General features: G+C 38.9%; 1 protein-coding gene across 3 annotated transcripts in view; it reads right to left on the bottom strand.

Moving 5' to 3' along the window:
• Window positions 1–15,026, bottom strand: part of LOC124787775 (epidermal growth factor receptor substrate 15-like 1) — a 177,375-nt gene that overhangs the window by 91,836 nt on the left and 70,513 nt on the right. For all 3 annotated transcript variants that reach the window (XM_047254666.1, XM_047254667.1, XM_047254668.1), the window contains exon 10: window positions 4,515–4,604. In XM_047254666.1, coding sequence (XP_047110622.1) covers window positions 4,515–4,604 — 90 coding nt within the window. The remainder of the gene's footprint in view (window positions 1–4,514; window positions 4,605–15,026) is intronic.

Raw genomic sequence — 15,026 nt, 5'->3', positions numbered from 1 at the left:
CGACTAGGGTGATATTTGTTACAAAACATTTTAGTGAATCCACAAACTGAAACATTACTGTTTCATGTACTTCCCTTCCCCAAACAGAACTTAATGCAATTGCAGGTTGTTTCAAGACTGGCTGGATCATAAACACTAACTAAAATCCTTTTTGACAACTGTCACCTTCAGATTTTATTTAAATGGGCATGATGGGCACATTCAAAGTTATGCTCATGGTGGGGCAACATAAAGAGTCAATTAACATCCAGCTCATGCTTTAAAATAACTGCTGTATTTGTGTACATCTAGATATTTTTTGAATTTGGTCTACATATTTTCTGTGTTTACCTTTCTTCTCCAAACTGTAGGTGTACTGGAGTAAATTTCAGACTATGTAACTACACTGTTATTCTTTCATGTCAATCCACAACTGTCACAAAACCTGCTTTTTAGATTCAATTACTGGCTGTCCAAACTTGCCCGACTGCCACCAAACTCTCTATCCCACTAAGAAAAGTTTTCTTTGTAACCACAGTGAAATCCATCAGTTCTGCAGAAATGTTAACAGTTTTCCAGGAGTTCCTTACATCCTGTATTGCCTCCCCAAAATTACCCCAATATTCACAGAATGCACTCTTTTTAACCCGTCAAATTATGTACGACCTACTATCTCTCAAGTGATTATTTTAGCGTTCTTTTTCTAGCAGAATCCAACTCCTGTACATCTGTAGTTAAATCATCATATTAAAAATACATCAGGATAGCAGTACATCTGCCAGCCTGACACAAAAGGGATTACTGAACACATTTGATTCTTCTAAACGCTTGTACAACCACGAAAGTTGTTGTTTTTAGAGTCTTAGCTTCTGTTGCCAAGTTTTTGGAATGATTGACATACAGCCTCATAATCTGGTATCATATCTCTTGAGTCTGTACAACCCATCTCTGAGGTTTGAAGGCTCCTTAACAATGATTACAATTCCCTGAAAGGATAACTGGTGGAAAAAAAAAGTTTCTTTTTTAAATTATTATTATTGATGTCCAGGACTCCAGTTCAGTAAAATATGTTTAAACTACCAAAAGTTGGGTAGAGTAATCTAGTTTTCACAAAAGTCTTATCTCAAGTAGTTTGGAGGACAGCCAGATATTTTCTAGAGGGGGGTGGGGGGGGGGGGGGGGTGTTAAATGATGATACGCAGAGAACTCTCTTAAGAATAAGTGCTGAACTTACAACCTTGTGATTGCTGTTCCTATAATAGTAACAAAGCTTACAACCTGTCTGCTACTAATCAGATCAGCAATAGTGGGCACAATATACTTTCCTCATCACTCTCATAAAATTTTCACTAGTTACTTTGGTTCAGTTATTTGGATGACGCTTAGAGGGCCGCAACATTTTCTTCGAATTTTCTTTATCTGATTAAATACTTTTACTATCAATAAATTTGCACTTGCCTTTCTTCAGAAAGCATACTACCTTCCTGAACATGTATGTTGAGCAAAGTGGCAGTCACTTCTGCAATATTACACAGAATTAACCTATCAACAACTATCTTAATTATTGCAGGTGCCATCCCTTCAACAATAGACATTTTCTTCTCTGTATCGTTTAACTTCATGACAGAAAAAAATTTGTTCTCATACAGGGTCTTTAACTGTGCAAAGAAGTTGATGAACACTTCTGCTTCCTAAAACTACCTAGATGAGCTTACATGTAAGCAAATTTCTTTGGCAAACTTTAGTCAACCTAAAAAGTAAATGATCACTCATTCACATCTGAGAAGAACATTTACATTATTACAAAATACTGTACCACAATGGATAGAATCTGCTCAGTAGGTGATAAGAGAGAGGTAACAGATGGAGGGGGAAAAAAAAACAAAGTCCATGCCCTAACACGGTGCCAGCTGAATTAGAAATGTTTCCCTCATCTGTTAGAAAAGCCTCCTGTTGTACAACTAATATCTGTAATATGGTCAACAGGTCTACAAGAGTCATTCTGCTAGGTTTTGCCTTTGTGGACTGCGGTGTCACAGCCAGACACCACACTTGCCAGGTGGTAGCCTTTAAATCGGCCGCGGTCTGTTAGTATACGTCGGACCCGCGTGTCAGCACTATCAGTGATTGCAGACCGAGCGCCGCCACACGGCAGGTCTAGAGAGACTTCCTAGCACTCGCCCCAGTTGTACAGCCGACTTTGCTAGCAATGGTTCACTGACAAAATACGCTCTCATTTGCCGAGACGATAGTTTAGCATAGCCTTCAGCTACGTCATTTGCTACGACCTAGCAAGGCGCCATTACCAGATACTACTGATACTGTAATCATGTACCGTCAAGAGCGACGCTTATCATTAATGGATTAAAGTTAAGTATTCCACCAGATACGTCCGTTTTTCTGAAGTCTAATTTCCTTGTCCTGTACCAGACCTCACGCCAGCCTGCGTGAGCTAAAACGTGTGCCTTTCGGCTTCCTCTAATAATACGGTGTTGGCTCTCCTGCCAACCCACAACATGGACACCTATGTCATGAACTCTGTTCTACATAAGCTAATGAAACTACATGTTTATCCATATCATTTCCAAAACACTTATATAATCTTGAAGAGGAAAGCATATATAAATAAGACAGTGCATTTACAGTGTTGGCGGCTCTGCTGCTGTGTGGTGTTGTTGGCAATTGGTTTTCGTTGGTCGTAGGCAATCAAGCGATAGTATATAGTAGCCAATGTGAATTGCTGAACTTAATTACTTGTTTCAGCAGAAGATGTGAATTGATTACTTTTGTTTTCTATATGGATAGTGGGAGACTGATGATTATTGATCTGGCTATTATAGATTATAAAGTTACTACTGGTTTTAGCATGTATGTCTTGTATTCTCTTGATTCTCAGAATATGACAATATTTCATGGGATATTGTTTTGTATTTCAATGTTATAGATTGGTTGCGAGTTGGTTAAGCCAATCAATGTGACTGAAGGAGAATTGGGCTGTAGTATTGGACTGATCTGTAGCATAGCCTGAGGTGTAGGTTACAAGGAAATGTTAGCGTGTGGTTGCGAGTTGGTGAAGCCAACGAATGTGACTGAAGGAAAACTGGGTGAGATGGCTGACTGATCGCAGTGTATCACAAAGGTTGTTTCAAAAACTTTGTGGGGTATTTTCAAAATGTCCCAATTTCCGAGGTTATGCTTACACAGGAACCTAAAGAGTATAGCTTAAATTTTACAGACTATTCTGTTTTATACAACATTCTGCACAATGTAGTCCTTTATGTTTCCATGTAATTTGACACCCTCCTCCACACCATGATGACATTTATCAAACACTATTTTCTCATTGGTTCTGCTATCTAATCTGATCATCTGACTCTTAACTAACTCACTGTGTTCACTTCCCATCATTCCCGTGCAAATACATACCAATGCAAACTGCAACACAAAAGCTGCATACACCTAAGTGGGCTTTAATAAGTGTGCCCTCAATTGTCTGGCAATTTTTGTTCAGCTTCCTAAATTAGTATTCCAATCATTCAACTTATTAGTATTAACTTTTCATTACATTATTTGCTTCTACTTCTGTACTTGTGTTTTTCAGACCTTGCCTTCCTCTTTATACTTTTATGCGTACTTTCATTCTATCTGTGTTTCTCTGCAATAGTGAAATTGCAATGAATCAGAACGGCCAGGCAACACTTATCTTCCAGATGCATCATTCCAAAAACTTCCAACATGATTGTGGTGGCGGTGGAGGGCAGGCGGCGAAGGGCGTGGGGATGGAGTGGAAGAACAACGTTGTTTTTGGAGCAGTTGGTTCCTTCCCTAGAAAGGAAAGAGGGACAAGACTGGGGAAGCTTACAAAGGAGGGTCAAGTCACTCAGACACCTCTCATCTTAGAGTCTGAGTGATTCACTCTTCCTTTCTAACTGACCCCCCCCCCCCCCCTCCCACCACTCACCACAAACTATACCTCACAAGAATAGGATCTGACAGTTCCAAAAGGTAGAATCTTTTTTTTACTTGTATGTGTCTGCTAACATTATGCATAATTTCACCACATTATTTCTGTCTTGTGTCTTGTGATCATCTTTAAAAGTTCAGAGCAACATTTCACTCTGTATGCCCACTGTCTACTTGTACTTCCAGTCTTATTTACTTCTTCACATGACTGATGGAAGTGCCGAAAACTTCCAGAGAACTGCAGCGACAGCAATTGATTCTGTTTTGGGATTTGATCATTCTTAACTGAATGTTCATGTTATTGTCCACAGAGTTTTCTTTCTAGTATTAGATATAAGAGTGCAACTCTTATGTAAATAGTGCACTTTTTATACAGGTACAGATTAAAACCAAAGAAGCATCGCAATCATTAGATTTTTTTAATTAAAATTATAAAGAGAAAAGAAAACATTTTTTCCTCATCTGTCACAAACAAAATCCAAATCATAAAAGCATTTCAAGAAGCACCATATTACAAGCTGAGCATGCATTCTGAAAAACAGTGCGGACTACAAATAAAAAATATGTTTTACCTGGCTCTTTAAATCATTAAGCCTCTTTTGTGCTTCACCTTTCTGGTTTTCCAACTGTTTTAATGTGGCAGCTAAAGTATCCAGCTCACTCTGTAACAAAGAGAAAATTATAAGATACTGTAACTCTTTTACAGACATCTGTAAAAATTTTGAAGCTTCATTTAAAGAATCCACAAGAGTTGAAATTTTTCAGACATTCAAGAATTTTGATGTGGCTTGTTTACTACTTCTCCTGCTTCTTTATTTGTCAGGTTCTGTGGGACCATGCAAGCCAAATGAGACCATAAATAGTTTATAGAATACCAATTACAAAATTTTTAAACAAAGACTTGAACTATTAATAAATAACACTAAACAGAGAGTATACAAACAAATGACTATCACAGAGAAAAGTTCTCAACTACTGCGAAGAAGTCTTCTGCAGAGTAGAATGAGTGCACTAGGAGGTAAACTTCCAACTTAGATTTGAATAGTCTGCGTTCATCACTCGATACTTTTTGTTCTGCTGGAACTCTATTGAAAATGAAACATGCTTAATGCTGCACGCCTTTCTGTACAATGCTCGAGGAAGTGTTATCCAAGTACACACATCTTTTCAGGCCAGTCAATTCGATGCAGATTAATTCAGTACATGCCTTGACACAATTTATGAGCACTTTTCTAGATGCATCGAATATATGCAACTTGGTTTCCAGACACTATGCAGTTTGTGGCACTGATTTGCCTAATTTAATGTCAGGCTAGGACACTTGAGCAGCAATTAGAAAATCAAACTATCACATATTATCTTCATCACTGATGCAAAGCTTATTGAATCAGCATCAGCTGATGTCATAACAAGAATAACCAGCTAATTCAGAGACAATTCAAGGTCTATGGGAAACAGCACAGTGGCCTGTTAATGTGCACAACAGAGAAGGACAATGTTCCACCAACAGCATCAACCTCTATACCAGCATTGCCAGAATCTACATTTCTGGCATTTGACAATTTGTAACGAACTTGGAACACATATCTCCAATGGTTTCCGAAGCTAGTAACATTCCAGGTACTCTTCTTCTGTCTGTTTTATTACTGTCTTCTAGTCACATTTAATGAGTTGGCTCACTAATTTCAACTACTAGTAGAACTTAGGAGGTTGTCTTTCTATGTCTTACATAATTCACTGCCTACACATCTCAAGATACAAACACAAGTATCAGCTGCTCTAACCAGTGTCATAGTGTAGTGGAACACCACATACATTTATTTATTAAAAAAAATGTTTTTGTATTCTGATTAATTCATCATGGGATGCTAGAAATGTTAAAGTGCGATGTTTTTTGCGCAATGAACACTGACATTCGGAAGAAAAATAAATTATTTCTAGGGAACTAAAGATAATGATATTGAACCTTCTGTATTTTATCTGTGTTGGTCAATGAAAAAGACCAGAGGCATTGTATCACGTTACACACTCTCTTCTTCGATTCTTGTATGGGTGATAGATGCCATTGTACGCTGGATATAATTGTGTGCAAGTTCTGTAAAACTATTCAGAATATAAATAATACTTCTAAGTAATAACATTTATTTTTTGTAAAGCTCACACCTCTCATATTAGTGAATCAATATTTTGTGTAAATTTGTTGTTTTATCGTGTGCTCCTGAGGGGACCACCATTTCTCTTGCAGCATAGGTCGGCCATTACGCCAGCAAAACAATTATTCTTAATAAATCATTCATTAACGTAAATGTAAATGCAGAAGAGTTCTCCATTTTTCTGATTCAATATTCTAAAGACAGTTAAATTAAATTAAAGCTTCAATCGTTAATATTTTTATTGTATTGAGTTCAGTAAATTTTCGATTGGCTGCTTAATGGCAGGTGACGAGAATTTCCTTAGCTTTGCCTTGCTAATGAAAAATAATTAAAGCAATTTATTACTTTTCATGAAAACAGAAATATCTCGAGTATTAATTGTCATTTTAAAATTAGTACATAATTAAACCACTTGCCATCAGGATCGAAGAACTAATTTTTATTACAACATTCTGAGTAATATATGCAGAATTTTATTAATAATTGCAACCACTTATGCACACTTAACTGTAGAAGGCGGTAAGTCGCACCATAGAAAATCCAAGGTCTACGTAAATGCTTGTGGTGGTACTGAGTTTGTTTAACAGTCTCATACTAGCTAAAATCAGAGCCCAATGCTAATGATGAGTATTGAGTATTTCTCTTTAAATCAAATACCACAACAAAAATAGGAAATTACAGTTTTACATAATATGGGGGTTGGAACTTAAATAGTATCAACTATTTATTCGCAACTGATACAAAAGAGTTACATGTTTGCACCTGTTACTGTCTTTCAAAGTAGTCACCAGCACTGTGTAGAACCTGTTGCCAGTGACGTGTAAGGCATAGTACACAGTTAGCAGAGCCTGTTCTGTTGATGGCGCGAATGGAGCGGTCTACTGCCTGTCGAATCTCTGGAACAGTTCTGAAGTGAATGCCATGAAGTGGTTCCTTCATCTTCGGAATCAAATCAAAGTCACAAGGACTTAAGTATGGGGAGTATGGTGGGTGGTACAGTACTTCCCAGTCCCATCAACTGAACAGAGCACCCACATCTTGTGCTGTATGCAGCCACGCAATGTCGTGCAAAATGACAGGTGGGTTGCGCAGAAAGTGTCGCCACTTCTTTTGCAAAGCTGGTCATAGGTGATGCTCCAAAACCGAACAGTAATACGACTTAAGTCCTTGTGACTTTGATTTGATTCCAAAGATTAAGGAACCACTTCGTGGCATTCTCTTTAGAACTGTTCCAGAGATTCAACAGGCAGTACACAGCTCCATTCGCACCATCAACAGAACAGGCTCTGCTAACGGTATACTACGCCTTCCACATCGGTGGCAACAGGTTCTACACAATGCTGATGACTACTTTGAAGGACAGTAACAGGTGCAAACATGTAACTCTTTTGCATCGGTTGTGAATAAATAGTTGCCACTATTTAAGCTCCAACCCTCGTATTATCACCCACCAAATAAAACCATTATTTTTTTTATATACCACCACAACTGGGGCCCAGAACTTAGGGGCCCAAATTTATGAACTAATGTACCTATATAATTATTGAGTACATAATACCAACATAACTATTGAGTACATAATACCAATCTGAAGTATATCTGACTCTCAAAGAAATTTTTTTCAAAGTATATTTATGAAATATATTTTATGTATGTAATAATGAGTATGGTGCATAAGTTAATTATGTACATTAACATTGTTTCATGTAACATACCACCATTCATTGCACCTGAGAGAGAGTCAAATCTGATAGACAAGACTGCTGCAGTGGAGAGTTTGGGTCTGCAGCTTTATGACAGTATAGCAGGTGTCTCAACCGAGATAAACGGCAGCATTCAAAAACCAATTACAAAAGGTAAGGGTGCAAGTGCATGTGCCTCTGGGCTGGCAGCCAAGAGAAGGAAAGGTATCTGGGGGCCATGCAATGTGCTGACTGTGTTGTCTAAAATTAATTACAGTGTTGTGCTTAAAGTGAATATAGTAGTATTGTCACAACTATTTTTCGAAAGATTCATTTACTAAAACTTCATTCACTGTGTGTAACATAGCTTATGGATTTTGAGTCAAATAGGTCACACAATCTGATGTGTGGCAATTAGGTAAAGTAAAGTTTGATTACATGGGAGACTCACATGTGTGTAATAAAGTTTAAATAATCATTTATGCAGTGTTAAGCATATTAACAGTACACTGCAGGAGCGTTGCTTAAGGTGTACTGTGAAAAGTCATTTACTGGTGTAGGACACATTTATATTGACATGCACTATACAGAGTTTCTTTAGGATATGTTCAATATTTTTCTGTGTGTTTTGGGTAATTTAAGCGTTTCTTGGATGTGCTATTTTTGTGCATCATATTTTTCTGTGTGTCTTTGCTGAGACAGTGAAATTGATTCTGAGTAACGATAGTCAAGACACACAAGGATAAGTGAGTAGAGAACAAGAATATGTCCGAATTTGAAGCAGCTGATGATGTGCAAGAGTTTGCATTAAACGAACAAGGCAAATCGTCAACCTCTCGAATTCCTGAAGTGGAAAATGAGTGACACTGCACAGATATTGTATCTTTCGATTCTAGTGAACACACTCAAATGAGTAGAAAAATTCACACGGCTGATAGTGTAGAGAAATGTGATGCAACAACATTGACAGCTGATGTGTTGCCAACATCACCACCTTTACTATACCTTCTTGCAGTGCTTTTAGACTTGGGAGACGAACATCATGATGAAAAGGAGAGATTATAGCACAATGAACTTGAAGATAGGGAAAGACTGGAACAGATTGCTTGCGAAAAAAAGAGTGCAAGACCGAGATGCTCAATTTTTAACAAAGTTCAATGAGCTTCTCGACCAACACGACAACACAATTGTTTCGTATCTGTCACAAGAAATCGATGTTGTCAAAGATCAAGTTGCAGAACTTGTAGTACAGGACAGAGACATCCTGCAACAAGTTTCAAATTTAGATGATAAAGTAGACCAGCCTGACAAGGCACATAAAGTCTTGGAGAGCCAAGTGAAAATCATCAGCAAAACTGTTGTTGATATTACACAAGGTTTGGAACAATAAACTGACGAGCGTGTCAGAAGTTGTGGGTCGACTTGATGTTGGCGTACAATTACAGTATTGTGTGGCGGAGCCACTGCATGTGACCCACAGACCGCCAAGAAAAGAGCAGTATGGAAATGTACCAATTAGTATTCCTGGAATGGAGAAATCAGCCTGTGAGAATATGCAGCCACTATCTCCATGCATTGTTGCTGTGACAGATGCAGGTGTGCTACCAACTGTAGCACACGAGGAGTCCTCGATTAGGCACCGCCAATTCCAAACTTTCAATGACGAAAAGAAAAGTCTTCACCCAGTGATTTTTGTAAAAAGTTTCAGAAATGTGTTGCCCTTATCTTGGACTGAACAACTGAAGATACACTTTGTAATATCCTTTATAACTGGTGATGCAGCTCTGTAGGCAATGGAAATTGCCGATCAGTGTCCAATGTTTTCAGATTTTGAAAGTAAATTCCTGGCAATGTTTTGGTCTCTGTCAGTATAAGAAAGACTACAAAACAGGTTTATAACCCCGAGCCTTTCAATACCAGATGCTGAAATCTCCGAAAGTATTTTGAACGATACTTAAATGAGACCCGACGAACCAATGCAGGTGCGGAATGTTTTGTTAATTTTAAAATGAAAATTACCGAACACTATTTGCAAAAAATTAGTAAATGTTTGAACAATCTGTGGGCACAATTGATTCCCTTGACCTTATTCAAGATGATGCCCGACAAAATGAATACGGGAATTCAAATAATGGTCAGGTGAGCAATAAAATACAAAATCAAGCAATGGCATTCTATGAAAGAACGGATTTGCACATAGTAGTAAATACCCTCGTGGGGACAACTATAATAAAAAGACAAACATGTGCCAGCAGCAGTGGTAATTGGCATCACAGCGGGTATGATGGTAATCATTATGCTAATGCGAGCCAGCCTCCAACCAAAAGGGAGGGGAGAATTTTATCCAAGAGAAGAAGTGAAGGAAGAGGTAATACCCCCTTTGCTAATAAAAACATGCGGACGAGTAATGAGCAGTGGCAACGGACAGGGCCGACTAACTGGCAGTCGCAACGTGCAATGCCAGCAGGCCATGTACCCGTTAACCACATTAATGTGATTTCGATGCCACTGCCCCCGCTACAGCCATGAAGTGGTCAGTCACAAGTGTATGTGTCACAAAATTCACCTTGTACTGCGAAGGACAGTGTAAGGATAACTGATGTGATGGATCAGGTACCGGCAGCATGTGGCAGAGTTTGAACACTGGCCAATTGTTGTACACCCTTCCCAGACAGTCGGCAAGACAAAAGAGGAGGGCAGACAGAATGTGAATATTAATTTATTATGATACAGTGATGATTGTGACATCAGAGAGGAGTTGACGATTGATCCGTGACAGATGGAACAATCAGAAGTAGAACTTGTGCAGGCTGCCTTTTTTTTTTTTCTTTATCAGTCTACTGACTGATTTGATGCGGCCCGCCACGAATTCCTTTCCTGTGCTAACCTCTTCATCTCAGAGTAGCACTTGCAACCTACATCCTCAATTATTTGCTTGACGTATTCCAATCTCTGTCTTCCTCTACAGTTTTGCCCTCTACAGCTCCCTCTAGTACCATGGAAGCCATTCCCTCATGTCTTAGCGGATGTCCTATCATCCTGTCCCTTCTCCTTATCAGTGTTTTCCACATATTCCTTTCCTCTCCGATTCTGCATAGAACCACCTCATTCCTTACCTTATCAGTTGACCTAATTTTCAACATTCGTCTATAGCACCACATCTCAAATGCTTCGATTCTCTTCTGTTCCGGTTTTCCCACAGTCCATGTTTCACTACCATACAATGCTGTACTCCAGACGTACATCCTCAGAAATTTCTTCCTCAAATTAAGGCCGGTATTTGATATTAGTAGACTTCTCTTGGCCAGAAATGCCTTTTTTGCCATAGGGAATCTGCTTTTGATGTCCCCCTTGCTCCGTCCGTCATTGGTTATTTTACTGCCTAGCTAGCAGAATTCCTTAACTTCATTGACTTCGTGACCATCAATCCTAATGTTAAGTTTCTCGCTGTTCTCATTTCTACTACGTCTGATTACCTTCGTCTTTCTCCGATTTACTCTCAAACCATACTGTGTACTCATTAGACTGTTCATTCCGTTCAGCAGAGCATTTAATTCTTCTTCACTTTCACTCAGGATAGCAATGTCATCAGCGAATCGTATCATTGATATCCTTTCACCTTGTATTTTAATTCCACTCCTGAACCTTTCTTTTATTTCCATCATTGCTTCCTCGATGTACAGATTGAAGAGTAGGGGCGAAAGGCTACAGCCTTGTCTTACACCCTTCTTAATACGAGCACTTCGTTCTTGATCGTCCACTCTTATTATTCCCTCTTGGTTGTTGTACATATTGTATATGACCTGTCTCTCCCTATAGCTTACCCCAACTTTTTTCAGAATCTCAAACAGCTTGCACCATTTTATATTGTCGAACGCTTTTTCCAGGTCGACAAATCCTATGAAAGTGTCTTGATTTTTCTTTAGCCTTGCTTCCATTATTAGCCGTAACGTCAGAATTGCCTCTCTCGTCCCTTTACTTTACCTAAAGCCAAACTGATCGTCACCTAGCGCATTCTCAATTTTCTTTTCCATTCTTCTGTATATTATTCTTGTAAGCAGCTTCGATGCATGAGCTGTTAAGCTGATTGTGCGATAATTCTCGCACTTGTCAGCTCTTGCCGTCTTCGGAATTGTGTGGATGGTGCTTTTCCGAAAGTCAGATGGTATATCGCCAGACTCATGTATTCTACACACCAACGTGAATAGTCGTTTTGTTGCCACTTCCCCCAACGATTTTAGAAATTCTGATGGAATGTTATCTATCCCTTCTGCCTTATTTGACCGTAAGTCCTCCAAAGCTTTTTTAAATTCCGATTCTAATACTGGATCCCCTATCTCTTCTAAATCGACTCCTGTTTCTTCTTCTATCACATCAGACAAATCTTCACCCTCATAGAGGCTTTCAATGTATTCTTTCCACCTATCTGCTCTCTCCTCTGCATTTAACAGTGGAATTCCCGTTGCGCTCTTAATGTCACCACCGTTGCTTTGAATGTCACCAAAGGTTGTTTTCACTTTCCTGTATGCTGAGTCTGTCCTCCCGACAATCATATCTTTTCGATGTCTTCACATTTTTCCTGCAGCCATTTTGTCTTAGCTTCCCTGCACTTCCTATTTATTTCATTCCTCAGCGACTTATATTTCTGTATTCCTGATTTTCCCAGAACATGTTTGTACTTCCTCCTTTCATCAATCAACTGAAGTATTTCTTCTGTTACCCATGGTTTCTTCACAGCTACCTTCTTTGTACCTATGTTTTCCTTCCCAACTTCTGTGATGGCCCTTTTTTAGAGATGTCCATTCCTCTTCAACTGTACTGCCGGAAGTCTTCGGCCACCAACGCTGATTATTTATCAAAATTTAGGCAGTGGCGGGGATCGAACCCGGGACCGAAGATGTTTTGATTATGAATCAAAGACGCTACCCCTAGACCACGGGGCAAATAAATGGCATACTGGTGACAGTGATTCTGGATACAGGGGCTAGTGTCTCAGTTATTGATGAACAGCTGTTTAAATGTATAGATCGGGTGAGGAGATTGCAAATTCTGTCGGAAGAGTAGTGTAATAGGTGGTAGGTGCTTTATGGAGCAGGGTACAAATCATAAAAAGCAGGTGCAGGCTGAGATAACCATGGAAAACAAAGCCATCAAGTGCTTATCCCTAGTGGTAAAGAATCTAGTGGTACCTTGAATCCTCGGGTTGGATGTGCTTAGGGAAATGAAGGCAAAAATAGACCTCTCCCAAGCCATCTGGAACTTATTCTACCAAAATTGATGAACTGACCGGGCACTAATTAGGACCCCGGATAATTATGTGAGTTATTGCTGGCATGTCCACATAACCATAGATGATCCACACACAATTGCATTAAAGATAGTGTCTCCATGGAGAACGATAACGAACAGGAACCTGGCTGGGCACAAGAAACCGTCACCATAAAACAAAAACTCAATGAAAAGGTAGCTGAATCAGCCTATCTGAGTGAGCAACAACAAGCTGAACTTAAACAGTTGTTGAACGAATTTGTCAGAGTATTTTCTGTAAAACCCAGAATTATTCATGGATACGAATTCGATATGCAAGTAAAACCACACAATACTTTCTGTAGAGCTACATACTCTATGCCTTGGACAAAAAAGTAAGCCATGGGGAGGCAAATAGAGAGAATGCTGCATTGGTGGATCATAGATCCATCAATGTCACCTTATAGCAGCCTGCTGCTACCTGTAACAAAAGCAGATGGCAGTATCAGATTGGTGTTGGACGCGCGGGATATCAACAATGTAATTATATCCGTATGGACCAGGCCTGAAAATTTTAATCCTAGCATAAATCCCATAGCACAATGTTTTTGTGACTTGAATAGATACATTATAACCTACGCAGCTAACCAACAGACTAAGTGGGTGGAACTTGAACCCATCTTTCAAAAGATGCACAAACAGTTTACCACACAAGTCCACAGGATACACACCCTGTGAAATTGTCATGACAAATGTACCTGATGATAAATGGTTCAAGCCTATGGCGTGAATCCCAAGGACGATATCAAGAGAGCAGAGGTTACAACAAGCTTTGCTGTCACTGCAACACCATTCGAAAATCAGGAAAGCGAAGTTTGAAAGAAATCTGAATCGAATATATACCTACAGAATAGGAGATTTGGCTATGTTGAAAAACCACCCCCAAGGCTTCTAGTATCAAAAGAATAAATAAAAAGTGGCAAATTTTATATACCTGGCCACACCTAATAATGTACCACATGATGGGTGCTACCTGTTGGCACACCCAGAGACACAGAAGGTGCAAGGGTTGTACCCTCATAAGGACATAATGCCATTCATATCTCTGAACAAAGAAACTGATATTTAACTGAGTAAAAAACTCGACTGAATTGTAAATAGATAGTAGTTTATAAGTTATAGTTTAAGTGTAGTTAGGATTTGATTTTCAATTCCTATGCATTTGCATTTCATTTGTATGCATTTGAATATATGTAGTAGTACATAAGTGTGTATACATGTAAGCTATTTGTTTGAATGGGATGTATGTATCCGAAGGTACGCATCTGGACAAGGTTATAGTTAATGAATCAGATTTGTGGCTCATGACACAAAATTTTACTACGCATTGTGCGTGTTCGCCTGGAGCCTGTTCCAATCGCGATTTGCTGAGGAAGAAATCTACTAAGATTTAAAGAGGATGAAAAAAACGAATGTTAGGGCGGATGATTAAATTCTGCACTAATACCAGCCTAGAAGTGCTTGCAGCCGTACCCTCAGATACAAGGCAACTGCAAGCGCAACAATCTAAATGAATTTGAATCAATGTTGAATGTTTACTGACATCGGATGTACAAATTTACTGAATTCTCAAGCCTAGAAAGACAAATTGGTCAGACTTTCTAAATAAGAGGTGCTGGCTTTTACAAACAGTGTTTAAATAATTTTAACCACAAAAGGTACTGATTTATATTACATGTGGAATGAGAAACTGTGATTAAAGATGCACATTTCAAGATACAAACACATGTAGCATTTATTAGGCTAAGCTCTAAGCAGTGTCATAGAAAGTGAACAATTTGTATAAATCCTAGTCAGCCAACTCACAAAGTCTTAATCTACAGTGTAACACACCTCACAATAAATCTTTAATTCAGATTCTGTGTCTAGTTCCAGCAAGGAAGTTTGGGCTAATGCTCTAGAAAGTGTGATCTTTATTTAAGTAAAGTTCTTCACATAGCTC

Source organism: Schistocerca piceifrons, chromosome 3 (genome assembly GCF_021461385.2).
Source record: "Schistocerca piceifrons isolate TAMUIC-IGC-003096 chromosome 3, iqSchPice1.1, whole genome shotgun sequence".
Taxonomy (NCBI): domain Eukaryota; kingdom Metazoa; phylum Arthropoda; class Insecta; order Orthoptera; family Acrididae; genus Schistocerca; species Schistocerca piceifrons.
This window is presented reverse-complemented; position numbering and strand designations above follow the sequence as displayed.